The sequence below is a fragment of the Lontra canadensis genome, unplaced genomic scaffold (assembly GCF_010015895.1).
Source record: "Lontra canadensis isolate GAN:19392208 unplaced genomic scaffold, GSC_riverotter_1.0 scaffold94, whole genome shotgun sequence".
Lineage (NCBI taxonomy): Eukaryota > Metazoa > Chordata > Mammalia > Carnivora > Mustelidae > Lontra > Lontra canadensis.
In genome coordinates, this window is record NW_022631088.1 from 4,027,330 (window position 1) to 4,054,576 (window position 27,247).

At 48.7% G+C, this 27,247-nt stretch overlaps 1 protein-coding gene across 2 annotated transcripts in view; it reads right to left on the reverse strand.

The window, feature by feature from the left end:
• Nucleotides 1-16,299, reverse strand: part of CPEB1 (cytoplasmic polyadenylation element binding protein 1) — a 92,950-nt gene extending 76,651 nt beyond the window's left edge. The window contains exon 1 of one of the 2 annotated variants that reach the window (XM_032836832.1): nt 16,045-16,299. In XM_032836832.1, the coding sequence (XP_032692723.1) occupies nt 16,045-16,182 (138 nt within the window). In that variant the 5' untranslated portion in view covers nt 16,183-16,299. The remainder of the gene's footprint in view (nt 1-16,044) is intronic. The other variant, XM_032836833.1, reaches the window with a different exon arrangement.
• Nucleotides 16,300-27,247: the final 10,948 nt, after the last annotated feature.

Here is a 27,247-nt window from a genome sequence, read left to right on the forward strand (position 1 = left end):
CCAAGAGCCCTTGGAGCTCACTGCTCAGCCAAGGGTGTGCCTGCAAGTAAAGGTAGGAGGAAAGTCTGAAGCACAAAGAGGACAGAGGGGCATTATCGAAAGTTGTCCAGTGTGGCAAACCATGGGTATACAAGAGCGAGAACTGGAAAGAAGGCCTCATGCTAGGTTAAGGAGTTAGAATTATCTCCTACATTAGACGTTTCCAAATTTTAAAAGGCCCCTCTTAATACACAAATACTAATCTGATTTTAATTCACCAGTACAGATGTGCTATTGATCTGTGGATTCCCAGATCCTGGCAAGGAGGTAAACATTGTATTTGCATCTCAGGAGACCTTGAGCAACCATGAAAGAGAACATGAGGAACCAGTGAGGGAAGTGCCACAGTTGTCTGGGGAAGACACGGACCCAGAGGCCCTCTGGGAGAAACCCACTTCCCCAGGAGAAGGGCGAAGTCTAAGAATCTTACAATCTCAAGCAGCCTGAAAAAACCCAGTTTAGAAATGCACTTGGCCAAAGCTACCCCACTCCAAATCCCATTTGGAACATATACCGTAACTTCAAACCCCAGGCAAATGCCATCTGGAGTGCCTCCCTACCCCCCTTCCGCTCAGGTACACCAAAAGGAAATGGAGTGTTTGATTAGTATCCCAAACTGCTTGATCACATCAGTAAGCACCAATGGTTTGCCTTAAAAAAACCAATTTGGAAGGGGGGTGGCCAGGAAGAGCAAAGCTAGCAACGTCAGAGGGGAAGCAGACCTACCACTCTCCTTAGGGGCACAACAGGAATAAAAGGCATACTATGGCTTCATGTGGCTTTTATATTTATATGAACACATATAACATGCTTGGCACAGGACCTGGCACATGGTTACACACTGAACAGAGAATGCTGGTTGTCAGCAGTATCATCACTATTACTCCACGGTGTCAGAGGCCAGCACAAGGATCCCTGAAGAAGAGACTATTTGCTATTGAAAGGAAAAAATGTACTGAGGACAAAGCCAACTATTCTTTTGAAGACTGCAGGCCCTTCCATGCTTAATTTTCTTAATCCTTTTACTTAGAAATTTTAATTAAAAGGACTAAAGACAGGATACAAATTGAACTGCCTAAAACATGTACCTAACAACACAATTTAGTGATCCTTCAAACTCTCCAGCTAAAAGAATTCAGTTTCTCATTTTCAAAACACAGACCTTTCATCCACACCTATTACTTTGTATACTCTATCTTAACTGATGCGTAGGTCTGAGCTCATACCAATGTTTTACCATAAAGAAAAAGTCCCCCCTCCCTTGTTACAACACTGTTGTCTGATACTTTTCATGGTTATTTTTGGCATATTTTGCCTCAAAGTGAGATCATTTGCAGGGTTGGTTTTTTTTTTAAACCTTTATTTGGTCTTTCACAATGGACAGGAAAGGAGGCTTTAAGAGGATCAGAGACTTGGAATGCAAATGATAATGCTATTGAGAACCACGGATCAAAAGAGCAAATTACTTGGCGATGCTAGTAATTCTTACTGTCACTGGCTAAAAATGGTGTTGAGACAAAACTAGCTGTACCTCCTTATTGTCAGAAAGAACAGTTCATGAGGAATCTCTGCTAATACAAGCTATTTTATAGCAGGTCTCAATGTTCTCCTCAACAGGTAAAAGTTGGCATTCCCATCATGACACACTGGTCTCCTACAGCAATAATTCTCAGCTGGGAGGGGGAAGGAGACAAGTCAGAAAAAAGCATTCCCCTTTTCCACAAGGGAAGAGTCTTCCCCAAAACTGAATCACTGTTTCACAAAGCAGAATGAACACAGGCTTTGGAGTAGAAATACTAACACTTAAGTATCTTTTAGGAGCCTTGGTAGCCTCGGGTATAAAACGGAGTACCATCTACTTCGCAGACTTTGTAGTAATGAGGAATCCATAAAGTACATGGCTAGGCTCATCCCAGTCAAGTTCACCAAGAAGCCCATTCACTTGGTTAGCACTTCTTTTTTTTTTTTTTTTTTTTTTAAGATTTATTTATTTATTTACTTGACAGACATCACAAATAGAGAGGCAGAGAGAGCAAGAGCGAGAGTGAGAGCGAGAGCGAGAGAGGAGGAAGCAGGCTCCCTGCTGAGCAGAGAGCCCGATGCGGGGCTTGATCCCAGGACCATGGGATCATGACCTGAGCCAAAGCCAGAGGCTTTAACCCACTGAGCTGCCCAGGTGCCCCTCAGTTGGTTAGCACTTCTAACTGGAGGTTTTTCTGCACGTGTGGTTTGAAACTATCACTCATAACGCTTTAAAAATCTGAACCCATACCACCTCTCTAGGTTTTCTACTTAAAGATTAAGATGCCAAATTTCATACTTATTTGTATGCTAGAATTGCTTAATTCGAAAACCTTGGCCTTGCCTTTGGAGACCATATAACCCAGCATCAACATGGTGATGGCATGGCCATTCTTTAGGTCTGTGGATACTTAATGGTCATAAATAAATGCCAACGCTACAACCTCTACATTGATTATAACTCATTTTGCCATTAATAAAAAACACAGTACCTATATCAGAGACCCTGTCAAGACTATTCCTGCTAATCATTTACCATGGCTTCATGGAAAAGCCAGTTGAGAGACTTATGGGGAATACTGTCTGAATGACACACAGTTTATTCTTCCAGATGGAAGTTTTAACCTGGGGTCCATGGACTGGAAAATACTAAGCCTCCAGCAAAATGATGTTCACATTAAAAAATTTTTGTGAGGATAAGATATTCTAATTAGAGAGGTTTTTTTAGGGGCGCCTGGGTGGCTCAGTGGGTTAAGCCTCTGCCTTCGGCTCAGGTCATGGTCCCAGGGTCCTGGGATCGAGCCCCACATTGGGCTCTCTGCTCAGTGGGGAGCCTGCTTCCTCCTCTCTCTCTGCCTGCCTCTCTGCCTACTTGTGATTCTGTCAAATAAATATATAAAACCTTTAAAAAAATAAATAAAATTTTAAAAAAAAGAGGTTTTTTTAGATGAAAGCATTAATCTTGAACATTTTAGATTTTTTAAATTAAAACACGCCAATAGAAGGGCATCTGGCTGTCTCAATCAGTTAAGCATTTGCCTCTTGATCTTGGGGTTGTGAGTTCAAGTCCCACCCTGGGTGTAGAGATTACAAAAAGGAAAAAAAAAAAAAAAAGACATGACATATCAACAGAAAACAATAAACTTAGATGCCCCCAAAAGAACTGGTTCAGAGATTTACTTTGGCAATTTGCCTTTATTTTTACAGGAATAAAGCTGAGCAAAACCTCTATAGCATTTATACTCATGACTTTGGAAATACTATTTAACTACAATTTTTTTTTTTTTTTTTTTTTTTTTTGACAGAGAGAGAGATCATAGGTAGGCAGAGAGGCAGGCAGAGAGAGAGGAGAAAGCAGGCTCCCCGCTGAGCAGAGAGCCCAATGTGGGGCTCGATCCCAGGATCCTGAGATCATGACCTGAGCCGAAGGCAGAGGTTTAACCCACTGAGTCACCCAGGCGCCCCTTAACTACAACTTTGAACAGACCTTATATGAATACCCACTTAGAAAATTATTATTCAGACAAAACACTAAGAAATGCTACAGTTTCACCTGAGGAATGGATATGTTTTCTTTAGGGAAAAATGTAAATTATCTAGCCAAATTCCCATGTGTGCTTTGTCACCTGGTCATTGAAAGTCAGTTTCTGCTTGAACTTTACTGACTCTACAGTTAAGAAATGCTTCCCTATGGGGTGCCTGGGTGGCTTAGTGGGTTAAGCCTTTGCCTTCAGCTCAGGTCTTCATTCTGCACAGCAGGGAGCCTGCTCCACACCCCCCCACCCCACCGCCTGCCTCTCTGCCTACTTGTGATCTCTGTCAAGTAAATAAATACAATCTTTAAAATAAATAAATTATTTTATTTATTTATTTATTTATTTTTAAATGCTTCTCTAGATTTTTCTCCTTGACTCTTACTTGACCATTCTTTTTTTTTTTTTTAATATTTTATTTATTTATTTGACAGAGAGAGACAAGTGAGAGAGGGAACACAAGCACAGGGAGTGGGAGAGTGGGAAGCAGGCTCCCCGCTGAGCAGAGAGCCCGATGCGGGGCCCGATCCCAGGACCCCGGGACCACGACCCGAGCCGAAGGCAGAGGCCTTAACCCACTGAGCCACCCAGGCGCCCCTACTCGACCATTCTTAACTGAACTTCCACCTCTGGTCTTCTGTGCAACACTGTAAGAACTTAAAATTTATTGGGTTGGTTTATACAAAACTGTCAACATTCTACCTTTTGCAACCAACAAAATGGCAGTTTCACACAGTTCAATCTAATATTTCATAAATATTAAAAACCTGTTAGGTTAGATGTTGAGATTACAGGTAAATAAAACATAATCCTTGGCCTACGGAGATTTAGTGAAGCAGGAGAAAGAAATCTAGTTAGGTAAGTGGAGGTTCAGTACAAAATGCTATATATACAAGAGAAGTAAATAAGGTATCTGGAATGGCCTGACAATTTGGGACTTTTAAGCTAGAGAATGAAAAATCAGCATTTCTCTAAGCGTAGGAAAGGACAGAGAACACAGAGTGGGTACAGAACACAGTAAACTCAAGAAAAGGAAGTGGCAGAACAGGGCTGGGCAGGGAGGGTCACCAGGAACAAAGGAGAAATGGCTGCAGGTCCTTACGTGGAGAAAGACAAAGTGAATCCATCACCAGATACAAGACTCAAGACAGCACTCCTTTCTTTGCCTTCATGATCTGACCTTCCGCTTTCTTCTCCACTGCTTCCTTCCCATCAGTCTGTAAGTATGCCCAAGGCTCTCTCATCCTAAAAACACCAACACACCTTGTTGACTTAAAACCCCTCCCAAGCCACTGCCTTCTTTCTCTTGCTCTACTACCACCCTTCTAGAAAATACGCTATACTTACTTTTTAACTTTCTGCTTGTCCTCTTAACCCACAATATCCAGCTAGTATGACCCCCTCCCACACATACACACACACACACACAAACACTACAGAACTGCTGCTAAATTAATTAGTTCATAATTGCCAAACCCAACCAATATTTCAGGTTTATCTTACTTGGTATCTTTGGAGATCTGATCCTTAACCATTCTCCACTCGCTGAATTCAGGAACCCCCTTCTCACTGATTGCTCTTTTCTGGTCAGTTTTCAGTTTCTACAGGACACAGCCAATGCAACACACACCCACACCCACACATACACTCACTCTCTCTCTCTCTCTGGAAAACGAAATACTACAATTTCCAAGACAGGTTTATGAGAACATTAAGGGATATTTAATACCATGACTGCTCAAGAATATCCAGAACACATGGTCACTGCAACCGCAGCTCTTGTCCCACTTACCTGTCAAACTGTTAGCTAGATGGGCTGTTAGCTCTGTGTTTGATAAACGCTAAGGTCTTGATCTAAGCAGGACCTTGATCTAAGCAGCACTCAGCATACCTGCAGATTGGCAGGGACTCAACACAGACAGCCCAGGAGAGGCAGACCCACATCACGCCACTTTCACAGGTATGTTCTACCACCTCGATCCAACCCCCACCACCAGCAGTGACTCCTTTCTTCAATGTTAAGATCAAAATCAATATTCAGTCACCAAGTCCATCTCTTCTGTCAGATCTGACCTTCCGCTTTCTTCTCTAAGCAACTCACAGTCATTTTAGGAACTGGGGTTTTAAACCCCTTGGACCAGAGACAATTCACATGAACAATAAACAAAGAACTCATAAACAACATAACCTGGTGATTGCAGACCCAGAGGTTATAATTACATTTACGGACTGTATTTGCATCATATGCCAGGAGCCATTCTGGAGACAGGATAAATAAAATAATCCGTGCACCCAAGGAGTGAGTCTAATGGGAACACAAGCACGTAAACAAGCATGTGCTGTATGGTAAGTCCAACAATAAATATATAGAGAAATAACAAGAGTAGTAGGAACGTGAGAAGATAAAAAGGTTTTACCAAACAGTTATAGGAGTGGGGAGGGCATTCTAGGTAAAAAGAACAACATGTACAAAAGGCAAGGAGTTATGAAACAGGGATGCTTTCAGGCAACTAGAAGTACACTAATGCTAGAATTTTAAGTGCAAGGGACACCATCCTATGACCCAGCATTGCACTCAGGCTCGTTAATGCAAGGGAAAAAATGGACTGTAAAAAGGCACGTACAAGAACAGTCACAGCAGTTTTAGTGATACTCAAACTCTGAAGAGAAACAAAAACTAATGCCCATTGTGTTAGTGGTCCCCAAGACCCCCCTCACTAGGTTTGATGATTCACTAGAAGAATCACAGGACGCAGCATACAGTTGTACTAAGCACATTCGGCTAACATTTATCACAACCAGAAGATATGGAGGAAAACCAGCAAAGGGAAAAGGTCTATGGGACAAAGTGTGGGAGAAATCAGGTAAAACTTTTTTTTAAGATTTTATTTATTAGAGAGAGAGAGAGAGAGAGCATAAGAGGGGGGAAGGTCAGAGGGAGAAGCAGACTCCCCACTGAGCAGGGAGCCCAATGCAGGACTCGATCCTCAGACTCCAGGATCATGACCTGAGCTGAAGGCAGTCACTCAACCAAGTGAGCCACCCAGGCACCCCCAGGTACAAACTTTCCAGGGTCCTCTTCCAAGGGATTCACACAACATAAGCTTAACTGCTTAGCTCCCCCAGCAGTAAGCTGGGACGACACACAGGAGTTTTTGCCAATCAGGGAAGCTTGCTGGAGACTTAGCTCCCTGGGTTTTTATTGAGGGGTGGTCACACAGACAGCCTCTGCCTGGAATATGCCCAAATTCCAGACCCCAGGAAGCAAGCAGGTGTTCAGCATCCATCACACTGTTTGCACAGTTTAGGTGTAGTAAGTCACTACTGGTTCTGGGACAACAGCAATAAACTTGGACTCCATGGCAACTTGTAGAAATCTCAGATACTAAATTAAGTGGGGGGAAAAGGTCAGACTCAGGAGGGTACATGCTACAGAATTTCATTTTAAGTTCAAAAATAGGCAAAACCAATTGAGGACAACACAAGTCAGAGTAAGAGTTAATCCTGGTGGGGGGGGGGGCGGGGGGCAGGGCACAGAGATACCAAGCTGGAAAGCACACAAGGGAACCTTAATGAGTACTGTAAATGTTCGGTATCTTCATTAGTGAGGCCATTACTTCAGTGTATAAAAATAATACAAACATGTAAAATAGAATACGTTATACACTTAAAATTAGTGCCTTTTACTATACCATACAGACGTTCTCAATTTTTAAATATTTTTTAAAGATTTATTTATTTATTTGAAAGAGAGCAAGCAAACGCATGAGCAGGGAGGGGGCGGAAGCTGACTCCCAAGGAGCAGTGAGCCTGATGCGGGACTCGATTCCATAACCCTGAGATCATAATCTGAGCCAAAGGTAGACGCTTAACCCACTGAGCCACCCAGGCACCCCTCTCTCTCAATTTTAAAAAAGATCAGAGGAGACCAGTAGGGATTAAACTCGGCCATTAAACTGAAGCCAGATCATGATGGGCTTTGTGTGCTACCACCAGGGGTCCTGACCTTCACTGTGCAGTGGTAGTTCTCCAAGGGAGGACTTGTGGACCCACAGAGGTCCCAAGACCCTTCCAAAGGTCGACAAAGCCGAAACTACTTTCATAATTCTAAGATACCAATTTCTTTTCTCACTAAGCCGACATTTGCAATGATGGTACAAAAATAACTGGAGTGGGTAAAACTGGCATCTTAGCAGGAATCGAGGCAAGGTAATGCCAATAAACTGTAGTAAGCAGTTACGGTACTCTCCGTGCTCTTCAATCCCAGAAACAGCCAGGTTCTCTGACCAAGGTCCTTGAGAAAGCATTAAAAATGTATTTATTAAGTCTTGACCCTTGAGTACGGGCCTTCAATATTCTGTGAGACAAATGGGAAGCAAGCATGAAGCCCAGTTGCTGCATATTGAAGTATAATAGTTGTTTCAAGGCCACGGATTTATGTGACTGAGTTTCAGAAAGAATTATTTTTGTTTATTTTTTTTAATGAAACCTCTTTTTTACTTGAAAGAGCTGACCTACTATGGTTATCAAACTTTGGGTATTTGGCAAACATTCTCTTGAAAACAAAGCAAGCTAGACACTTCAAATAAAATACTAACGGTCTGTACTTGTTGCCAATGATTAAAGTTTGAGCTTTGAAGGAAAAAACAGAACTCTGGGAAATTTTCACCTACACCCTTCCTCAATACTTTAAGACTTCTCTGTGAAACTGGTGGTGGTATTAACTAGCGTGTCAGTATAGTGTGTATATGTGTATATGTGTATACGTAATACATTTACTATGCAATATTGCATAACAGCGAACCAGTATTTGTGAAACGACTGAAGTATAGTGTTACAAAATCAGGCATGGGTGAATGAGCTAGCCAAAGTACAGGAGGATCAATATGCTTTAATGTAACAGAGTTAAAAACAGTATACCCATCTGGCTTCAGATTCCATGTTGCAACTGACCCTGAGGAAGTTAAAACTTGCAGAGTTTTGGTGTAGTATCAAAGAGGAATACCCACAATGAAATGAAAAGGCTACCCAAAGAGTCCTCCCCTTTCCAACTACATATCTGTGTGAGGCCAAATTTTCTTCATATATTTCAACCAAAACAACATATGGCAACAAATTAAATATAGAAACAGACTGGAAAAGCCAGCTATCTTCTAATAAATCTGATATTGAAGAGATTTGCAAAAATGTAAAAGAATGCTCACTCTTCCCATTTTTCTTTGTTTTCAAAAATCTAATTGTGTTAATATGTAATGGATTTGTAACTTTAAGATTAATTTATTTTTCCAGTTTTAATTTCTAACGGGCAAGTATCAATAGATACGATCCACATACACAAAAGCTCTTAAGGTCCTCAGTAACGGAGTGCTGAGAGGAAAATGTCTGAGAACCTCTACCTTTATGGGACAGGTGATCAAACTGGCACTTTTTGAAGATCTTACAGGAACATCCAGGCAGAAATCCAACCATCCTGAAAGACTGAAGAAATGTTTCTAAGGGCATAGTGAACTTGGGGAAAAGACTCTCAGAAATGCACGCGTGAGAAGGGAGAGGAGCTCTGATGTCCCATCTCAAGGCTTTAAGAGATGAGCAAATATGCTTAGAGAAATTGAAAATCTTGTTCAAAAATCAACCAGTTAACAGAGCACAAGGACTCAAATCAGGATATCAGACTCCACATCTCCTCTTCCTCCACTTCAAGACAGCATGAGAAATGGAGAGGAGGAGAGGAGACCGAGCAGGCCAGGGAACTGCTCTGTGGCAACTCTGAAGCTGTATGGGAGGCTCTCACAAGGGCAGGGAAAAACTGTTCTGTTTCATGTGAAACGTACGGAAGCCTTGGCAATGAGAGACCTCCCCAAACTCAGGGTAACATGTGCAGGAAAAGTGGCATGATGGGAGAACAGACATAACCTCCTGACCAGCAGCACTAAATTCAGCTTTGTGAAGTCCAAAATCCAAGGCAAGTTTGAGTTTCATCTGAAAACTCCTAAACTAACAGGCGCCTGTGTGGCTCAGTCAGTTGAGAATCCAACTCTTGATCTCAGCTCAGGTCCTGATCTCACCATCATGAGTTCGAGACCCATGTTGGGCAAAGAAACGAAAACAGAACCTCCTGGACTTAAGCAGGACCTCAGTAGTCATTCCTGGAGGTCAGGGACACAGAGGGATGAGCTTGGGAGACGCACCCATCCAAGGACCAAGGGTCAGAAGGATAGGTCTGGGGAACAACAGAATGACTAGTGGGATAGAGCTCCACACAGTAATGGGTGTGAATAGGCAGGAACTAAGGAAGAAGGGAGAAGGAGCAGACTGAAAACACTCCTCCAAGGGAGACCTGACCTAGCAGCAGCGGTGGAAAGCAGCAGCAATGAAAGGATGCAGGGGCCAAGAGAGACACACAGACCACATCAACACTTTATAGTTACAGAAATTGCAAAGAGGTTTCCAAAGAAAAGCTAGAAATATGCATTCATCTAGCTTCCAGAATTCTGTACTGGGGCCTCCAGCAACTGAAAAAATTAAAAAAAATGAAAACCAAACACCCCAAACACAATTCTTTCCCCCAAGAGAACACTAGAGTCTAGTTGGAAAAAAATAGACTAATTGGGTGGAGGGGATAGAATTAGATTAGCCTCAGGAGATGAGTAGAGAGAAGAAATTGGTTCTGTTTTTAAACCTGCTGGATTTAATATGCCTCCAACAGATAGAACTCCTTCAGTAGGCCAATCAGACCGACGGGTTCTGAAAACAAGCAGGGCAACCTAAAACTTGATCCCAGAGAGAGGGGCTAGTGCAGCAGGAATACACAGGCCCCTCTGTACCAGAGGAATGAAGAGCCAACAGAATGAACCACAGAGAATGTGGCATTCGGGGCGGGGGAAGCCTGTAAGTGCCAGAACAAGAAAGACCTATCAGACAGGAGAAGGAGGGAGCTATAGAGTCTCACAAGACAGGTGGATATTTTAAGTAGAAGGAAATAATCAGAGACCAACAGAGCAAAGGACGAGGTGCATGAATTCTAGAAATACCAGTCTGGAAATCAAGAGACCTGTGTTCCAGTGCTGGCTCTATCATCCACTCGCTGTATTAACTTAAAACAATCACTTCTCATGCTAAGCTTAGTCCTCTTGTCTGAGAAAATAGACATTAGAATCTGTGTTTGTTGTCAACTCTGAGTTATATCTGGGAGACAGGTCTCTAATATCTTCTGAGCTTCACAACAATTCCAAAATTCAGCTTAAAAAAAAAGTCTCAAGAGAAAGGACAGACTCAGGAGACAGATGGCATCAGAGCCAGAACGCAGAGTACAGGTGTAAGAGATTAAGTGTTCTGTCAAAAGACAAAAAACCCAACCAGCTCTTCAAGGTAACTGCTTTCCTCCAACAGAGAGCTACTCCCATACTTTTATCCAGGAAGACTCTGGGCCAAGATGCTAAACCTGTCAGGGTGGTACCTATATCTGCACATAATACTGACCAAGAGTAAAGAAACCAGTAACACTACTATATATAGCTAAGTTACTCCCAGAATCAACAGCTAGGTGCAACTGTGACCCATTTTTCGAACACAAACCTGTCCTCTGAGGATTCTACATTACCTCAAGGCAAGTCATCACAAATTGCCTTAACAATCAAGAGAGTGTTAACTCACAGTAATCTAAAGGGTGCTCTAACGATACATGAATCCTAAAAACAAAGTGGAAATCAAAGGTTATCCATGCCTCAGTGTTCTTCTGCACTCCTGCACACAAAGCTCAACCCCATTTAGTCAGGAATTTTCTCCCCAGGCCTGTGTTATTTAAAAACAATCATATTACACATTAAAGCAGCAAAATAATTCCTGACAGGAGACTTTTTTGAATCCCAATAACAAAACTCTGTGAAAATTATGCTTATAATCCAAATTTAACACTGAAGTTTAGATACTGACTTTATGGAAAGTCAGATGATTTTCCCATGAAAAATGCAAAATATCACATACATGATGTACCTTTTCGTTCCATCCTTTTAGCCGGTTTACTATATTTGAGATATGTCTTGTTTTGGGGTTCCTATCTTACACATAAAAACTTCTAGCACTTGGAATCTACTCTTACAGAAGGGGATGAGCTCTCATGAGCAGGTGTGACCAAAAGAGGCAGCAGCAAAGGCAGGAAAGAAAACAATGAGCATTTCTAAAGCAGTAATGTGGGGAGCCAATGAGCAGGGTCAGCGGTGTCCAAAAGACTTAAGAAGAGTGAAAGGGTGCAATCAATGCTTCTTGGCTTTAAACCAAACAACAGATAGAAGCAAAAAGTCTTGTAACCTCTCCTCTTTTCCAAACTCTGGGTCTAACCCCCTTCCTTCTGGCAAGTTCTCCCCAGAGTGAGTACAGATTAGATACTGCCTAGGAAAAGCAGATTTGCAGGACAGGATGGAATTAGCACAGCTCTTCCATAGGAAAGAAAATAATTTATAATTTGATCCTGTGATTCTTTGACTGACTCCAACACTAGCTACCGAAGACAACAGTCTACACATTAGTATCCAGGTTTGGTGTGCATTCCTGTCCCAAACTTTAAGCAATTTCCGTTTTAAACAAACACATTATTTTAGGGAATGGTCATTTAGTCAAGGTACCTGAAACCAACAAATAAGAAAGTCTACACAGGTACTGCCTACCACAAAAACATTAAAATAACAGCAGAGAGCTACTTCAGTCACCTCCCCCTTCCTCCCTACCCCCAAATTCACAAACACTTAACTCATAGCTGAGTGCCTGAACTAAAAACATTTGCTAGAGAAGCAGTTGGAAACCAGGTAACATTCTAAAGTTTCCATCTTTCCAAAAACTTCCCAGACCAGAGATTTAAAAAAAAAAAAAAAAAAAAGTTATCTGGTATTGGAGTCTGCATTTTTGCAGAAAAATCCCTTCGGCAAAGGCTCTGAATATGGTCTTTACTGCTTTATGCTTTAAATCTTTCAGGAATAAAACACAGAAATAAAGGTACATATCCCTTTACATCTGCAAGTGCGGCTGTGTACACTGCTGTGAGTTCAAGTTTCTTTCACCCAGAATGAAAACCCAGTCTCTCATTCCTAACACAGGGCTATTTTATGTCCTGGAAGCTTATTCCAGAAGATCTTAGCGCATACTGCTAAAACCCTTATTAATTCTTCCTGGAAATCTAAGAGGTATGATTATGGGAATTTTAGCTAAGAGAGAAAAGGTGAGATTTAATAAGCCACATTCCACTTTTGGAGGTCTTAAAAACAATTACATAATTTCAAATTTGCCTAATCTCAGAGAAGAAGAAATTTATTGAAATTTTAACTGTCCTGAAAAAGGAAAGTCTTTTGTGCAGAGGGTTGGGAGGGTCACCCCCACAGTGGGAGGAGCCTGATTTCTCCAGACCTCTGGCGCTCTCAGGATCAGCTAACTGCTCTGACACACATCACAGAATGATAGACACAGCACATTCCTCCTGACACTGCTGCACTAATGCTCAGAAGACCCACAGTGACTTCCACAACAACCAGAGATTCCCTCCAACACAGGTTTACTGTGCCTGTAAACGGAGCGGGCCACAAAGCACTGCATTTTTTTTTCCCCTTCTTAAATTTTATTTATTTTCATGGAGAGAGATCACAAGTAGGCAGGGAGGCAGGCAGAGAGAGAGGGGGAAGCAGGATCCCTGCCGAGCAGAGAGCCCGACGTGGGGCCAATCCCAGGACCCTGAGAACATGACCTGAGCCCAAGGCAGAGGCTTTAACCCACTGAGCCACCCAGGTGCCCCAACCACTGCATTTCTTATACAATGTACACCAACAATAACTCCTTGACCCCTATGACTTACCAGAATGCACACAGTATCACACTTTGAGCTATGGCACCAGAAAGACCTAGGTTCATACTTGGGTTTTATCCCTTGACATCCCTGTAACTTGATTTCTGAGCCTGACCTCCTCATTTGCAAAACAGGGGGAAAATCTCAAAAGAAGATTTTTAAGACTGAGATCCCAAACTAGCCCTCAGCTTGACTCTCGTCTTCAGAGACATGTTACCTTTGATCCTTACACTGTTCACAATTTTTTTTTTTTTTGGAAGATTTTATTTGACAGATCACAAGTAGGCAGAGAGGCAGGCAGAGAGAAGGGGGAAGCAGGCTCCCGGCCCAGCAGAGAGCCTGATGCGGGGCTCGATCCCAGGACCCGGAGATCATGACCTGAGCAGAAAGCAGAGGCTTAACCCACTGAGCCACTCAGGCGCCCCTATTCACAATTTTTTAAGTGTTACATTTGTAACAGAGACTAGTAGCTTAACTAGGAAAAAAAGTCAAAGATCCATCAACTCTGGGCCCACATTTTTGTGTGACAACAACCAGCTCCTGGCTGTTCCCTTCACACACAAACTTTACAGCTCAGTAGGCACTACTCTTCTCTCTCTGCTTCCCTCATTTATGTAACCTCAGGCCCCTGCAGGGATCTGAGCACACAACCAGTTTTAAAGATTAAAAACAAAATAAACACCTTGATGACTCATGAATATACTCAGTAAGGCAGCTAGTATCACGAGCTTACTTGCTAGCAAGTTTGGTGGGAAGCCTGGAGTCTTCCTAGTTTCACCATCTTCCTCTGCTTTCTGCCTCAAGATCACTGCCATGAAAGGTGGACCCGGGTAGAATACCCACCCCCGCATCAGGTGCTTATGGCCCAACCCCAACTGCAAATGTTTCCGTGCTCCTTGACCCCACGCACCAGCTCTGGCGGTGCAGACAAGCCTTGGGGGGCGGGGGTGGGGGAGGCAAACATTTTTGTATTACCAAGACGGACTTACATATAGGGTGCCCAACCTCCAAATTCTAGTCCTACAGACTGAGCACGCATGGCCAGGCCTCTCAAGTTTCAGTCCAGTCACTGTGACGAACACCAAACTCTACAGCAACGTGTTCTGGGAACACAGTGCCACTCAAAGCCAGCTCCACCAGGAACCACGGAAGACCAGGGGTGAGCCCCTCAGCATTAGTATCGCGAGGGGCTCCCCCCACCCAGCCCAGAGCTCCCCTGAGGTCCAGAAGCGGAACTTCCTTCCCTCCTCTCCTACCTACGACAAAAAAACCAACCAAGCAGCCAAACAATCACCAGCCTGAGGTCTCCGAGGTTTTGTGCTGCCTCTTTGGACTTACTCTTATTTTTAACCCAGCGCGCATCCCCAAGCTCAAACTGAGCCTTAGGATGCAAATGCTCCCCAGCCACACTTCCAGTCTGCACGCTGTCACCTGGGGTTGGGGGAGGGGCGCAGATGAGAGGCAGACCGCACACCTGTGCCTCCCAGAGAGCCAAACGGCCCGCCTGCCCCTCGCCCCCCGACAGATGACGCAGAGCAGTTTACTCAGGTGCCAGAACAGGGAGTGAGGCGGCGGAGCGGTAGCCAGGGAGACCAGAAGCAGTTGCCAGAGAAATGCAGCGCTGAGCACCGAGGCTTGGGGGGGGGGGGTGCTGCGCGTGGGGGAGGGGAGTCCCCGCCCCCCGCTGCGCTTCCAGAAGCGCCCCCTGGCTTCCCAGCGCTGTCACGGAGGCTGCGGCACTTCGCAGTGCTCCGGGAAGGCACGTGCAGAGGGCCGAGGCCTGCAAGGTGCACTCGGCTGACCGCCTGCGCCAGGGCTGCCTCGGCCTCCCGGGGGCCACGGGGCAGCACTGGGCCCCCTCATGGAGCCTCTGGCCGGGCCCGGGCACCCCGCGAACAGGCTACTAAGTCAGAAGCGACTAAATGACACACAAGACCCGCTCCAAGAAGCCGCCCAGGGAGCGAGGCAAGTGACACACCTAAAGGTGAGTGACCTGTCCTTGGTCCGGGTCCCCACCACCCCAGTGGGGCTCAGGGCTGGCCAGGCCTTCCTGGCCCGCTACCCCCGCAGCTGCAGCTCCACCAAACCTGAGGCCGGGGCGGAGTCCGCACCCCTTCGTCCCAAGTTGGTGCACCCGGCCAGGAGCTAGACTGACCAGAGAAGGGCAAAACCAGGACCGCATGCACACGTCCTCTCGCCAGGCCGCCGGGTCAGGAAGGCTGAAGCAGGTGCGGCCTACGCTCCCTCCTCGGCAGCGCAGCCTCCACGTCTGCACGTCCGCCGGCCAGGGCCCGCAGGACCCACCTCAGAGCCGCCGCCTCAGGCCTCCCCCGCGCGAAGTCCCGGTGCACGTGCCGGGCCACCCACCCGCGAGCGACCCCACCTAGCTGACCCCGCCCCCAGAACGCGGCTCCCGCACAGTCGAACGTGTGAAGCCACGTGACCCACGGGGCTGAAGAAACCGGACCGCACGAGGGGCCTGATCCCTCCGCCTTAAAGGAGCCGCGCCCGCTGCCGTCGTGGCGCCCTCCAGGCAGCATAGGCCTGGCGCGGGGGAGTCACAGCCGCCCGTAGCCCCGCCCCACCCGGGCCGCCCACCCCCGCCGCCCCCTGGGTACGAACGAGGCTCGCTGGGGGCGCTGCGAAGCGCGTGAGCTCCCTGCGCCGGCGGCTTCGGGTCTCACGTGCGACGGCTGCGGGAGATGGAAGTGTTCCCGGCGCCGAGGCGCCCCTCCGTCCGGTGGGCTCCCGTCTGGACATACACTCGAGGCCACCGGGAGTCCGCAGCGCAGCCTGGAGGCCCCACCGGTCGCCCCCGGAGGGCCGCGGCGCCTTTAAGCCCAAAGGCCCTGAGTCACGAGGAGGCTCCCTGCCCCCTCGCCACACGCCCCTCCACGAGGCCCCACGCCCGCGGGCACGTGACCCGCGCCCCGCCCGGGACTCGCGCTCACGGGGTGGGGGAAGCGGGGAGGAGTGGGCCGCCGAGCCGGCCGAGGCTGCGCGCGGACCGTTAGCTGCCGCGGCCGGGACCGCGCCCCGCCCAGCCCCGCCCCGGCGGGCGGCAGGCGGCGGCGGGCGGCTCTTACCAGCGGGAACGCCATGGGGCCGGCGTGGCCCTGCGGGACAGACGGGCCGGCCGGCGGGCGGCGGGCCGGCGCGCCGAGGGACGCGCAGACACGTGGGCACTATTTTTGCAGCGAGCCGCGCACAGCGCCGCGCCCTGGGCCGCTTATAAAGCCCCCGCGGAGCCGCCACCACCACCACCCCCCCCCCGCCGGCCGGATGCGAAGCACCTGTGTCGGCCCCGCCCGGGCCCCCGCCCCCGCCGCCCCGCCCCTCCCGGCAGGCCCGGCCGAGGGCTCAGCCGCCCACCCGGAGCCAGGCTCCTGGACGGGGGCGGCCGCTGCCAGCGCCCGGGAACCCAGAGGCCCACGCCCGAGCGCGCCACTCACCCAGTGACCCTGCTCAAGTCACTTACCTCCTCGCGGCCTCACTCTCCGCACCCCGTACGCATAGGGCACGACTTTCAAGACCCTGCGACGCGGCGGCGGCGAGGTGCTTTGTCAGCAGAGCCCCGTGTCCCTGCTCCTGTTCTTCCAAGGACCCCTCCAGGGCGGGGTCAGCCGCCCTGGCCAGTGCCCTAGCCTTTGCCTCTGCCCCCAGGACTCTTAGATCTGCTGCTCCGTGTGCTGGAATGGCCCGTGTGCTGGAAAGGGGGACGTGTTGGGGTTTCCCAAAGTTCCGAAGACACCAGGGGTCCTCTGTGGACCGTAGTTTCCTAGGGAAACCGCTTCCGACGCTCCTGCCCTACTGTAATAGGAAGCTTCAGGGAGAGGGGACAAGGGACAGGGCGGGGATCACGGGACAAGAGACACCACTGTGGTCCTGGCTGTTGTCAGGAAAGGCGACCTGGGGTGGCTGGCTCAGGAGCGGACCGGAAGCCCCAGGCAAGCGCAGAGGCGGAGAGGGCATTCCCGGCGGGAGACCAAGCAAAGGCGGCGAGGGAGGATTGAACAGAGCGGCTCAATCCGACCAGGAAGAGGATAATGCTGATACCACGGGAGGGAAGCCTGGGCCCAGTCTGTGAAGGGCCTTTATTTTGCAGACAGCAGGGAACTATTAAGAATTGTCAACAGGAGAATGGCCGTATCAGGTCTCGTAAAATGTTACTGGACACTTAGTAGAGGCTGGGAAGAAATAAGGGACTGGAGCGAGGAGAGGGACCAGCGTTTGTAGGGCATTACTAAGTGATGTACATGGGTTAGCTCATCATTATAACACTAGTTATAAAGCATTTATTATGCACAAGGCTTCTCCTGGCCATTGGGAAAACAGGACTGCTGCCTTTCCTGCAGGCTGGTGAGGCTGGCCTGGATCTAATGGCCAGGGCCGGGGTGGGCAGGTAACTTCAGGTTTCTGTGGAAGGAGAGGAAGTCAGTGGGCTTATCTACTGTTTCAGGAGGATTAAGGGGAGAAGGTGGCCAGGATAAGAACAGATGGGAGTACAAGTCCACAGGAAGACTCAGAGTGACAATGAAGTTGGCTGGTCTCCATTCAGAAGAATGTCCTCATGTAGGGAGCTTCCTTGTGTTGCCCGGGTCATGGGCAGAGAGGGTGATGCTGCAGGGGCAGGTCAAGAGGGGGTCCTGGCACCCCCTACCCATCAACTATTCTGACCTCTTTCTGCCTAGCCATCTGCCCTCCTCCTCACGCTGGGCCATTCCAGCCACCCAGAAAACCATACCTCGTGGTTCAGCTTCACTGGGACCCTCCTTCAGGGGTTCCTTCCTGGGGCCCTTCCTTTTTGGGGAACAGTCCATCCCCCCAAGGCTTACTCTGGCCCACAGAATAGTACAGCTGCTCCGAAGTGGTGTATCTTGCTTGTCTTCTTGGGGGTGCAACCTGGACACCTGTAGCCCAGAAACCACCTGAGGGTGAAAGCACAGAGAAGGCCCAGGCGCACGGAAAGGGCCAGTGGCGGATAGACGCCATGCCAAAATAAGGTCCCAGCCTAGCCAGATCTTTCAAGACAACCTTGGTTGTCTTGGGTTTTTTTCAAGGTGAAATCTTCTTAATTTTACATTTGGTCACTAATTCGAATTTTAAGAGCAAAGCCCCGTATATCCAGGGGCCCCATGCAGCCCTTTTGCTGCAAACTTGTATACATCCTTCCTTCTTGACCCAAAGCTGAGCAAGATAAGAATCTGAAACCTGGAATAGTGCCCAAGGGAGTAGGTATCTGGGAACTCTTTCATATTTTAAAACTCCTAACCGTAAGAAAATGAAGGTGTCTTTCAGGTGACTTGGAACAGAAGTTACTGCTGCCTAAAATCCCTCTTCCTACACTTGCTGGCACAGTGGTAACAGCTGACCTTCACTGAGCACTTACTACATGCATGGTAGAGTTTAAGTGTTTTACCTGTGTTTGATGAGAAAACTGAAGCTCAAATGAAAAGAGTGAAGTACCTAGCCCAAGGACTCCCAGCTAGAAATGGAGGAGCGGGAGCTCAAACCCAGACAGTCTTCTGGCTTCAGAGCCTTGACCAGATAAGAACAAAACTTCCAGCACCCTTATGTGTGCAGTTCTTTCTGACTGACCCCAGAGCTCAATGCAGATGGTGAAGGATGGAGTGGCTGAGTCAAAATGCGGTCATGGCCTCAGGTGTAGCCATGCCCCTTTGCTCCTTGCCCTCACTTGGCCATGCCTGCAGGTAGAACAGGAAGAACAGTACTTCTGACTAGAAGGTGTCCACAGTCCACAGGGTATGGTGTGGAAAGCAGCAGAGGTGGAGATATTAAATGACTCGGTCAAGTCCTGACAGCTGGTCACTGGCAGAAGTAGTGGGAACAAATAGGCAGCATTATCCATTCTCAGAGTCAACAAACAGCCTTTGAGCCCAGCTATGCCTGGCACCGTCTCTGCAGTCAAGCTCCAGATTTGCAATACAGGTTTAAATGCAACGGTAATTCCCTGGACTAAGTTTTAAATGCATGTACGAGGAGGACAGGAGGAACCATGTAGTCGTGTATGTGTTCAGGTGTTCAGTACTTCTACAGCAAGCAGCTGAAAAAAGAAAAGACAGTGTGGGGAGGAAATAATTTTCCTGGTTGAAAAAAATCAGAAGAGGGATTGACTTAAGAACTCAAGACCACAAGGTAAAGTAGGCACACAGTGCCTCCTAGACTTTTCCTAAGCTCTGTGAAGAAGAAACCATGTTCTTTTGTTTTTTTGTCTTTTAAAGTGGGATTAAAAGTGTGAATCAGATCCACCTTGCATCATACACAAATGTAAATTTAAAGTGGGTTGAAGGTATAGATGTGAAAGGCACTACTTGGAAAAGTTTCAGAAGAAAATATTAGAATATTTTGTTACCTCAGAGTGTGGGTGAATTTTGTAAATCAGAAACAAAAAGCACAGGACATAAAGGAAGATTGATAAATTTGGCCACATTGAAATTTAAAACTTTGATTTAACAAAAGATCTTTAAAACTTGAAAAAAAACAAGTCATAAACTGGAAGAAGATATTTGCAATGTGAGATATAGAAAGGACTGGTTTCCAGAATACATAAGAATTTCTATAATCCATGAGGAAAAGAGACAACCCTATAGAAAAATGGGCAAAAGATGGGAACAGGCAATTGACAGAAGCAGAAAAAACCAAATGACCAACAAACATAGCATTAGATGTGTACCCTCAGCAATAATTGGGAAATGCAAATAAAACCACAGGAGAGACAATTCACAACTCTCACACAGACAAAATGGAAGTCTCACTTTCCCAGTAGCAGGATCACTGCCACTGAGGGCATAAATTATCTCCCCCATTCTAGTTGTTTTTTTATTTTACTTTTATTTTCTACATGTTTTAAATTGGGGGAAAATACATATAATATGGAATGCACAAATCTTAAATGTTCAGCTCAATAATTTTTTACCTACATATATACCCAGGCAACTGTCACCTATATCAAGGTATAGAATCCTTCCAGAACCCCACAGGATTCCATCATGCTTCTTCCCACTTCATACTTCCCTCCTTGAGGTAACTATTATTCTTACTCATTTCCTGACCTCCATTCTGCCTGTTGTAGAACTTCACATAAACATCTGGCTTCTTCCATTCAATATGGACCCACACATGTTGTTGCCTGTGGCAACAGTTCAGCCTTCTTCTTGTTAAGCCGTATTCCATTATGCGGATGTACCGAATTTGCTTCTCCATCCTCCTGTTGATTGGTATTGGAATTGTTTCCAGTCTGGGGACTCTTGTGAGCCAAGGTACCATGAAATTCTTGATGTGAATTGCAGCTGCTCTGCCAATGCCGTTTAAGTTGCACATGTTTATACTCTGTGACCCAGCAATTCTAATCTTAGGGTAATATGTTAGAGAAACTTTTGCATATGTTAAAGGAGGCCTGAATAAAAATGCTAATAGCTGTACTATTCACAATTGCAAAAATAAAATAGCAACCTAAAATATCCACCAGCAGGAGAGTGCATCAATAAATTGTGGTAGAGTCATAAAATGGAATACTATGTACAAGTAAAAGTAAATGAAATAAAGCCAGACCACATCAACATAGATGACTCAGAAATAATATGGAGTGAAAAAAGCAGGAGGCAGGAGAAGACACACTTTATGATCCCATTTATATAAAATTTTATGTAAATTTAAAATTTATATAAAATTTTAAAACGTGCAGTACACTGCTATCACAAAGTATATATATATTATATATCATTTAGGGGCATATCCATATGTAGTATAAGTACAGAAAAAAATGCACATCGATCAACAGAAAATTCTGAATAGTGGTTTACTTCAGGTGAGGCAGGAAGAGCTTGTGAAATGAGTACAAAGGGTATTGCCTAAATCAGTAAGTGCTTTGGTCCTTAAGCCTGGGAATCAGGACAATAGCCGTGGTTATGTTATATTCTTTATCACAGTTTTTTAAAGAAATAAGGGACGGAGATCATTAAAGGCAGTGGTGTGCCGGCAGATGCCTGACAATAAGCTGTGGGAAGGGAAGTCATCTGCAGTAACCACCTAGTTCTGCGGCGTGAATATTCCCACCACAGCTGATTTCCAGCCACCAGTGCGACACCACCTGGCTCAGAATTCCTGGAGGCATGGCGGTCGGGGCTCTGAGCCAGCACAAGACCGCTCCAGCACACCGCGCGCACTGAGTGTGGGAGCCAAGTGCTTGCAAAGCCAGAGCCTGGGAGCCAGGCTCCGCTCTGAGGACTTTCCCCCGCTGTGGGTCTGGGGTGGATGGTATTCATTTGTGGCTGTAAAGCTAACAGCTCGAAACAATGACACGTATCACCTCGCACAATCTCTGCAAGTCAGTAATCCTGAATGACTTTGCTGGGTGGCTCCAGCCTGGGATCCCTCCTGAGGCTGCAGCTGAGCTGGGGGCCAGAACTGCAGTCATTGGAAGCTTTGCCTGGAGCTGCAAGTCTGCTTCTTAGTTCACTCAGGTGGCCCCTGGCAAAGCCTCAGTTCTTTTGTCACATGGACCCCTCCATAGGACTGCCGGCTTCAGCTCAAGACATGCCACCCAGCCCTCTCGAGAGCAAATGACCAGATGGAGAAAGAAAAAGACTGGGGTGGAAGTACAGTGACTTTTATAACATCTCAGAAAGGAGATACTGTCACTTCTGCAATATCCCACTGTTCACACCCATCAAGCCTGATGAGAGGCCCAGGGCCGCAGATGGGAAGCAGCAGGGATCTCCATGTACGGTCCTGGAGGTCAGTTGCCACATTGATCACAATGGAAGCTGAGGGCTGATTGTCCCGAGATGCTGGAGAAAGGGTTAGAGATAGCCAGAGTCTCAGGAAGAGGAGCAACGGGAGAACTCAGGAGGCCATGGCCTGTTTCCAGCAAAGGAAAAAGACATGATTCGGAATTTACTTGAAAGAATGCAGCTACCGTTGTCAGAATCCTGAGGCCTCCATCTTGCCTCATCCTAGAGGTATCCCCTCTCCCAACCTCACCTCTCCTTGCCTTCCCTCCGCAGGTGCAGATGCTGGCTTCTGATACATAAAAGCCTACATCGAGGTCACCTTGCCCAGGTCCTCAAGAGTTCCTTCTTCTGCAGAGCTGCTCCCTCACATTCTCCCTCAGTTAAAACAAGGCAATCCTGCTAATTTCCACGCACCCCGCCCTGCTACAGGGGTTGCTGGTGCCCTAGTGGCCCCAGAGACCAGCACATGCCACCGTGCCGCCATTGCCAGACATGAGTCCGTCCCGGCTGCCTGGGATCCCACTTCCAGCTGGAGTTGGATGTCAGATAGCTTCAAAGCTCCATGATCTCTGAGTGAAATAAAACACTGCACAAGGGGCAGGGGGTGTCATCACACTCCGCTTCTTGTTTACATGGGTGGTTCATTCTATGAAAACTTGGGGAACTGCATACTTGTCATTTGTACAATTTTCAATATGAATATTATACTTAATTTTTAAATAGTATTTTTAAAGTCTTTTTTAAAAAGTATTTTACTTATTTATCTAAGAGAGAGAGAGAAAGCAAGAGACAGAACACAAGCAGAAGGGCAGAGGGAGTAGCAGGCTCCCTGCTGGACAGGGAGCCCGATGCGGGACTCGATCCCAGGATCCTGGGATCATGACCTGAGCGGAAGGCAGAAGCTTAACCAACTGAGCCAGACACAGACCCGGGTGTCTGGGGTCTTCCCAGAAGATAAGACAAGCATTCTGTCTGAGCTCTTGCCAACCTCTGTTCTCTAGGTACCACGGGGAAGCCGAGGAGTGTTTACGTTCAAGCGGCATCTCGGAGAGGAAGATCTGAAAAGTGGCTACAGCTAGAGGACTCTTGGCACCAGGATAAGAAGTGGCGAGATGTTCAGGGAGTATGGGCACCCCCAGCATTGCTCACCCTCCTCAGGACGGTTCCAGGCCCAGCTGTGAGGCCTCAGTGATACCACAGCATCCTCCGCAGTAATGGGGCAGTAAGGATAGGAGCTCCTAATGGCCAGGGTCCAACAGTGCAGCCCTAAGTTCTTTCTTGATAGATGAGTGGGATGGGGGTTGGGGGAGATAAAGGGCTCAGACCACTTTCTAGTAGAAAATCCAAGACACTGTGCCCTGCTTTTACCCCCTCGTTCTCCATAGCCCACCCTGGGCTTCACCCTTCCAGGTACTCTCGTTCACTGTCCTTCTCTTGACCCTGGGAGACAGGACTGAGCAGGCAGTTAGAGAAGGAAGACCCAGACCACCGCCTTGAGGACCCCAGTCCATGAGCACCCTGCCCCAGCTCTCCCGCACACACCCGACTCTGCCGCCGGTTGTAGGCTGATGGAGTGAGACAGGATCTCCGGGGCTGGGCAGGCCTTCTGTGGTTCATAGCCTTGTCCCGGGGGCCAGTGGTCCTAGCTTTATCACCACAGTGCCTAAGACACGTCGGCTACTCAGTCACTGAGGAGGAAGAAAGGATCCAGGCAGGCCTCCCCCCACCCCCACCAAGCCCTGGCATGTTGAGCTAGAGTAGAGACGGGGGTGACTGAGCAGGCCATGAACTTGGGTCAGCAAGTCTCAGGCAAGCAGGTGGTGGTGAGGATCCTGGCTGTCCAGAGGCCAGGCCCTCTTGTGGGTCAGCGTTTTCCTGATTTCCCTTCCTTGCCCAGTCAGACCAGGGATGCCCTGTCACACTGAGTTATACATGCAACCCCTTTGATCTGCAGGCTATGCTAGGAGGTGACCCCAAAATGCTCAGAAGGTTCCGAACTAGCATAGGGCTTGTCCCATGCTGGGCGGGGGTCCCAGCAGGGCACAGCCTCGTGGTGGCTTCCTTGATGTCACTAGATAGGGATATCTGTATCCTCTGCAGATAGGTCTGTCCCCCGGCCCTGGCGGCTAGCCAGTTGCTGCAGCCTGGCCAGAACCTGAAGCCTTTGCCCGGGGCGCAACTTTGAAGCCATGCTGGGCTGGGCTCCAGTTCCCAGGCCCTCTCTGCGTTCACTGTGCTCTGACCTGTAGAGACCCATGGTCAGGCTCGGACCACACTCAGACCTCCTGGGTCTGCCATAATGCTCTGCCCTGGGGGCGCATTCTGCCTGCCTTCAACGCCCCCCCTCCTCCTCCCCACAGCTGTCCCTGCACACTGGCAGAACAGAACGCTAAGAGCGCTTCCTAGGCTGCGCTGCGGTCTGGTCCGGGGCCCTCCAGGAATCCCCAGCCCTGGGCCGGCTTCCTGCTAAGGGGGCAGCGTGAAATCCAGGAAGCCTGAGCCCAGGCCCCTGAGGCCCTGGGGACAAAGCAGCACCACAGGTACAAAGACGTGGGTCAGTGACAAAATATAGGGTAGGACACAGGTTGGAAAGAAGGGTGTTCTGGGGGAGACCGACGTCCCCCAGCCCCCACGGGTCTGGGCAGCTCCCCGCATTGTGTGCTGGGCGGGCCCTTCTCACCCTGGCAGAGGCACACTCAGTCCCAGTGGCTCAGGGAAGGTGTGGCCAGGGACCTAGGCTCTTGGGAGACCTGGGCTGGGCCAAGGACTGGGGCAGCCACTCCCTTCCCCTGGCAAAGGTTTGCTCTCCCTAGACCATCCCCTCAGCCCAGACCCGGCCCCTTCCCCCTCCTGGCTTGGAGGCTGCTGCATCTGCCCGCTCCAGCTGCACTGCCTGCCCGCCGGGGCTCCTCCCTCTCCTGGCCAGCTGCCCAGGCACACCTCGCTCTCCTCCTCCCTGCCTCTCCCCTGACACCAGCACAAGAACCATTTTCTCATGAAGGTCTGAGACTGCTAAGCCCACAGCCTGGGGCATGCTCTGGAGAAAGCAGCCCGGGGCCGGGACCAACATTCTAGCACGCCGAGTCTCACTCAGGGTTGGATCCCAGGGCCCTTCCTGAGAGGCTGTGGGAATCTGGGCTGCGAGCTCCTTGAGGGAGGTTGGGGGAGATGCCTGACGCACTTCTGGTTCCAACAGACTCCATTCTGGGGCCTTTGTTGCAAAGTACAGGTCGGCAAAGAATTCTCGATGGTCCCCGTTCAGTGCCTTGGGAACCGCGCTCACCTTCTTACGCTGCGGGCGCTGCTGATTCGAGACAGGAGAGCAGGCTGACCTCTCCGTCTGCCCTTGACTGGCCGATCAGTCCCATCGCCAAACCTGCAGTGACACCGTGATTCCAGGGAGACCGTGGGGCTCCAGCTGCTGTCTAGCACCACGGAACCCAGTGCGTCCCCAGAGACGGAGGCAGGGGTGTCCCCTGGCCGTGCCTTTGTCCTCCTTCCCCGAGAGGAGGCCACATCTGCTGCACCTGTCTCTCTCTCCTACACCCTGTCTCTCCCCTGCAGAGACCTGTCAGAGACGCCTCAGGGGCAAGGCGGCGGGGAGGGAGGACCAAGGGTCTAGAGCCTCAGTCACGGAGGACGGGGGGCTGAGGCGTCTCCTCTCAAACCATCGTTTGAGTGTGTTTTCCTTGTAACCCTGGCAGTCAACGTGTTCTGGGGGGAAAGCCTTCCAAAGTCAAAACCAGGGTTTGGATAACACTGCGCCAGCCCCTTTGGGGCAGGGATAGGTCACAATACAAATTGGCGCAGTAAAGCCCCTGAGAAGGCCTGTGGGAAATAAACTTGTTTCGTTTAAATCCATTATTCCTAGGGCGCCTGGGTGGCTCAGTGGGTTGAGCCGCTGCCTTCGGCTCAGGTCATGATCCCAGGGTCCTGGGATCGAGCCCCGCATCGGACTCTGCTCAGCAGGGAGCCTGCTTCCCTCTCTCTCTGCCTGCCTCTCTGCCTACTTGTGATCTCTGTCAAATAAATAAATAAAATCTTTAAATCCATTGTTCCTAAACTTGATCATAGACTCTCATTTTTTTGTTTTTTGGTAGAACACATGCTACGGTGTTACATTTTACATGTTTTGGAAGCACTGCTCACGCAGCCCTGTTCCTCACAGAGAAAGGCATCAAGGAGCCCTTGATACTCACGCCACGTCCGGAAGCCTCATCCCAGCTGCAGAGGCCGTCCGTCTTCACTGCTCAAGTGTGTCCACGGAGCAACCTCAGTCCCCGGGGCTCCGTGAGAAAGGGGCGCTCTCCTGCAGACGCCAACTGGAATTTGTGGGGTGATCGGACGCAGGGCTGTTTGGGAACACTGCTGTACCTCTCCTGCTCCCGCCCCTCCATGACGGCTGGTTGGGTCAGCTCCCCAGCCGGGCAGGGGCCCCACTGCCGACACAGTCCGAACCCTACGCCAATGTTGGGGAGTCCCCCACGTTAGCGGTCTTTCCCAAGGGCCCATGAGGGAAAGCCATGGGGACTGACAGTGACCAGAGAGGCCTCGCTTCTGCAGAGCCTGCTAGCAAGGACAAGGAGATCTTCCAGCTTTGTCCCCCATCCATGCCTGGAGGTCTCTTCCACACATATGCCTGGAGACTCAGGGAGGGTCACCCTGGAGTCTGGCCAGAGTCACCTATGGGAGTGAGTCCCAACCTTCCCTAGAAAGTCAGCGATGATCATTCCCAAGAGTCATGCAGCCACTCAGAGCAGCTCGCCCCCATCCCCCTCAGAGCCCAGAAGGAGGGAAAGCTGAGGCAGCATATAGGGAGAAGCCTTTTTATTGGGATTCTGCTACACACACAGTTGCAGAAAGCTGGGAAGACAAGGACGCAGTCAGGGGCTCCCCCTGCACAGAGCATGTGGAACCCGTGGGGAGGGGCATTATGGGGGGGGCGTTATGGGGGGGAGGGGCTGGGAATGACCAGAGGGCAACAGCTCCACCACCCCCAGCCTTGATGCTATCTGGCATGAGGAATCTGCTAGGAGAGAGAGAAGAAGAAAAGAGAGAGAGAGAACGAGGGA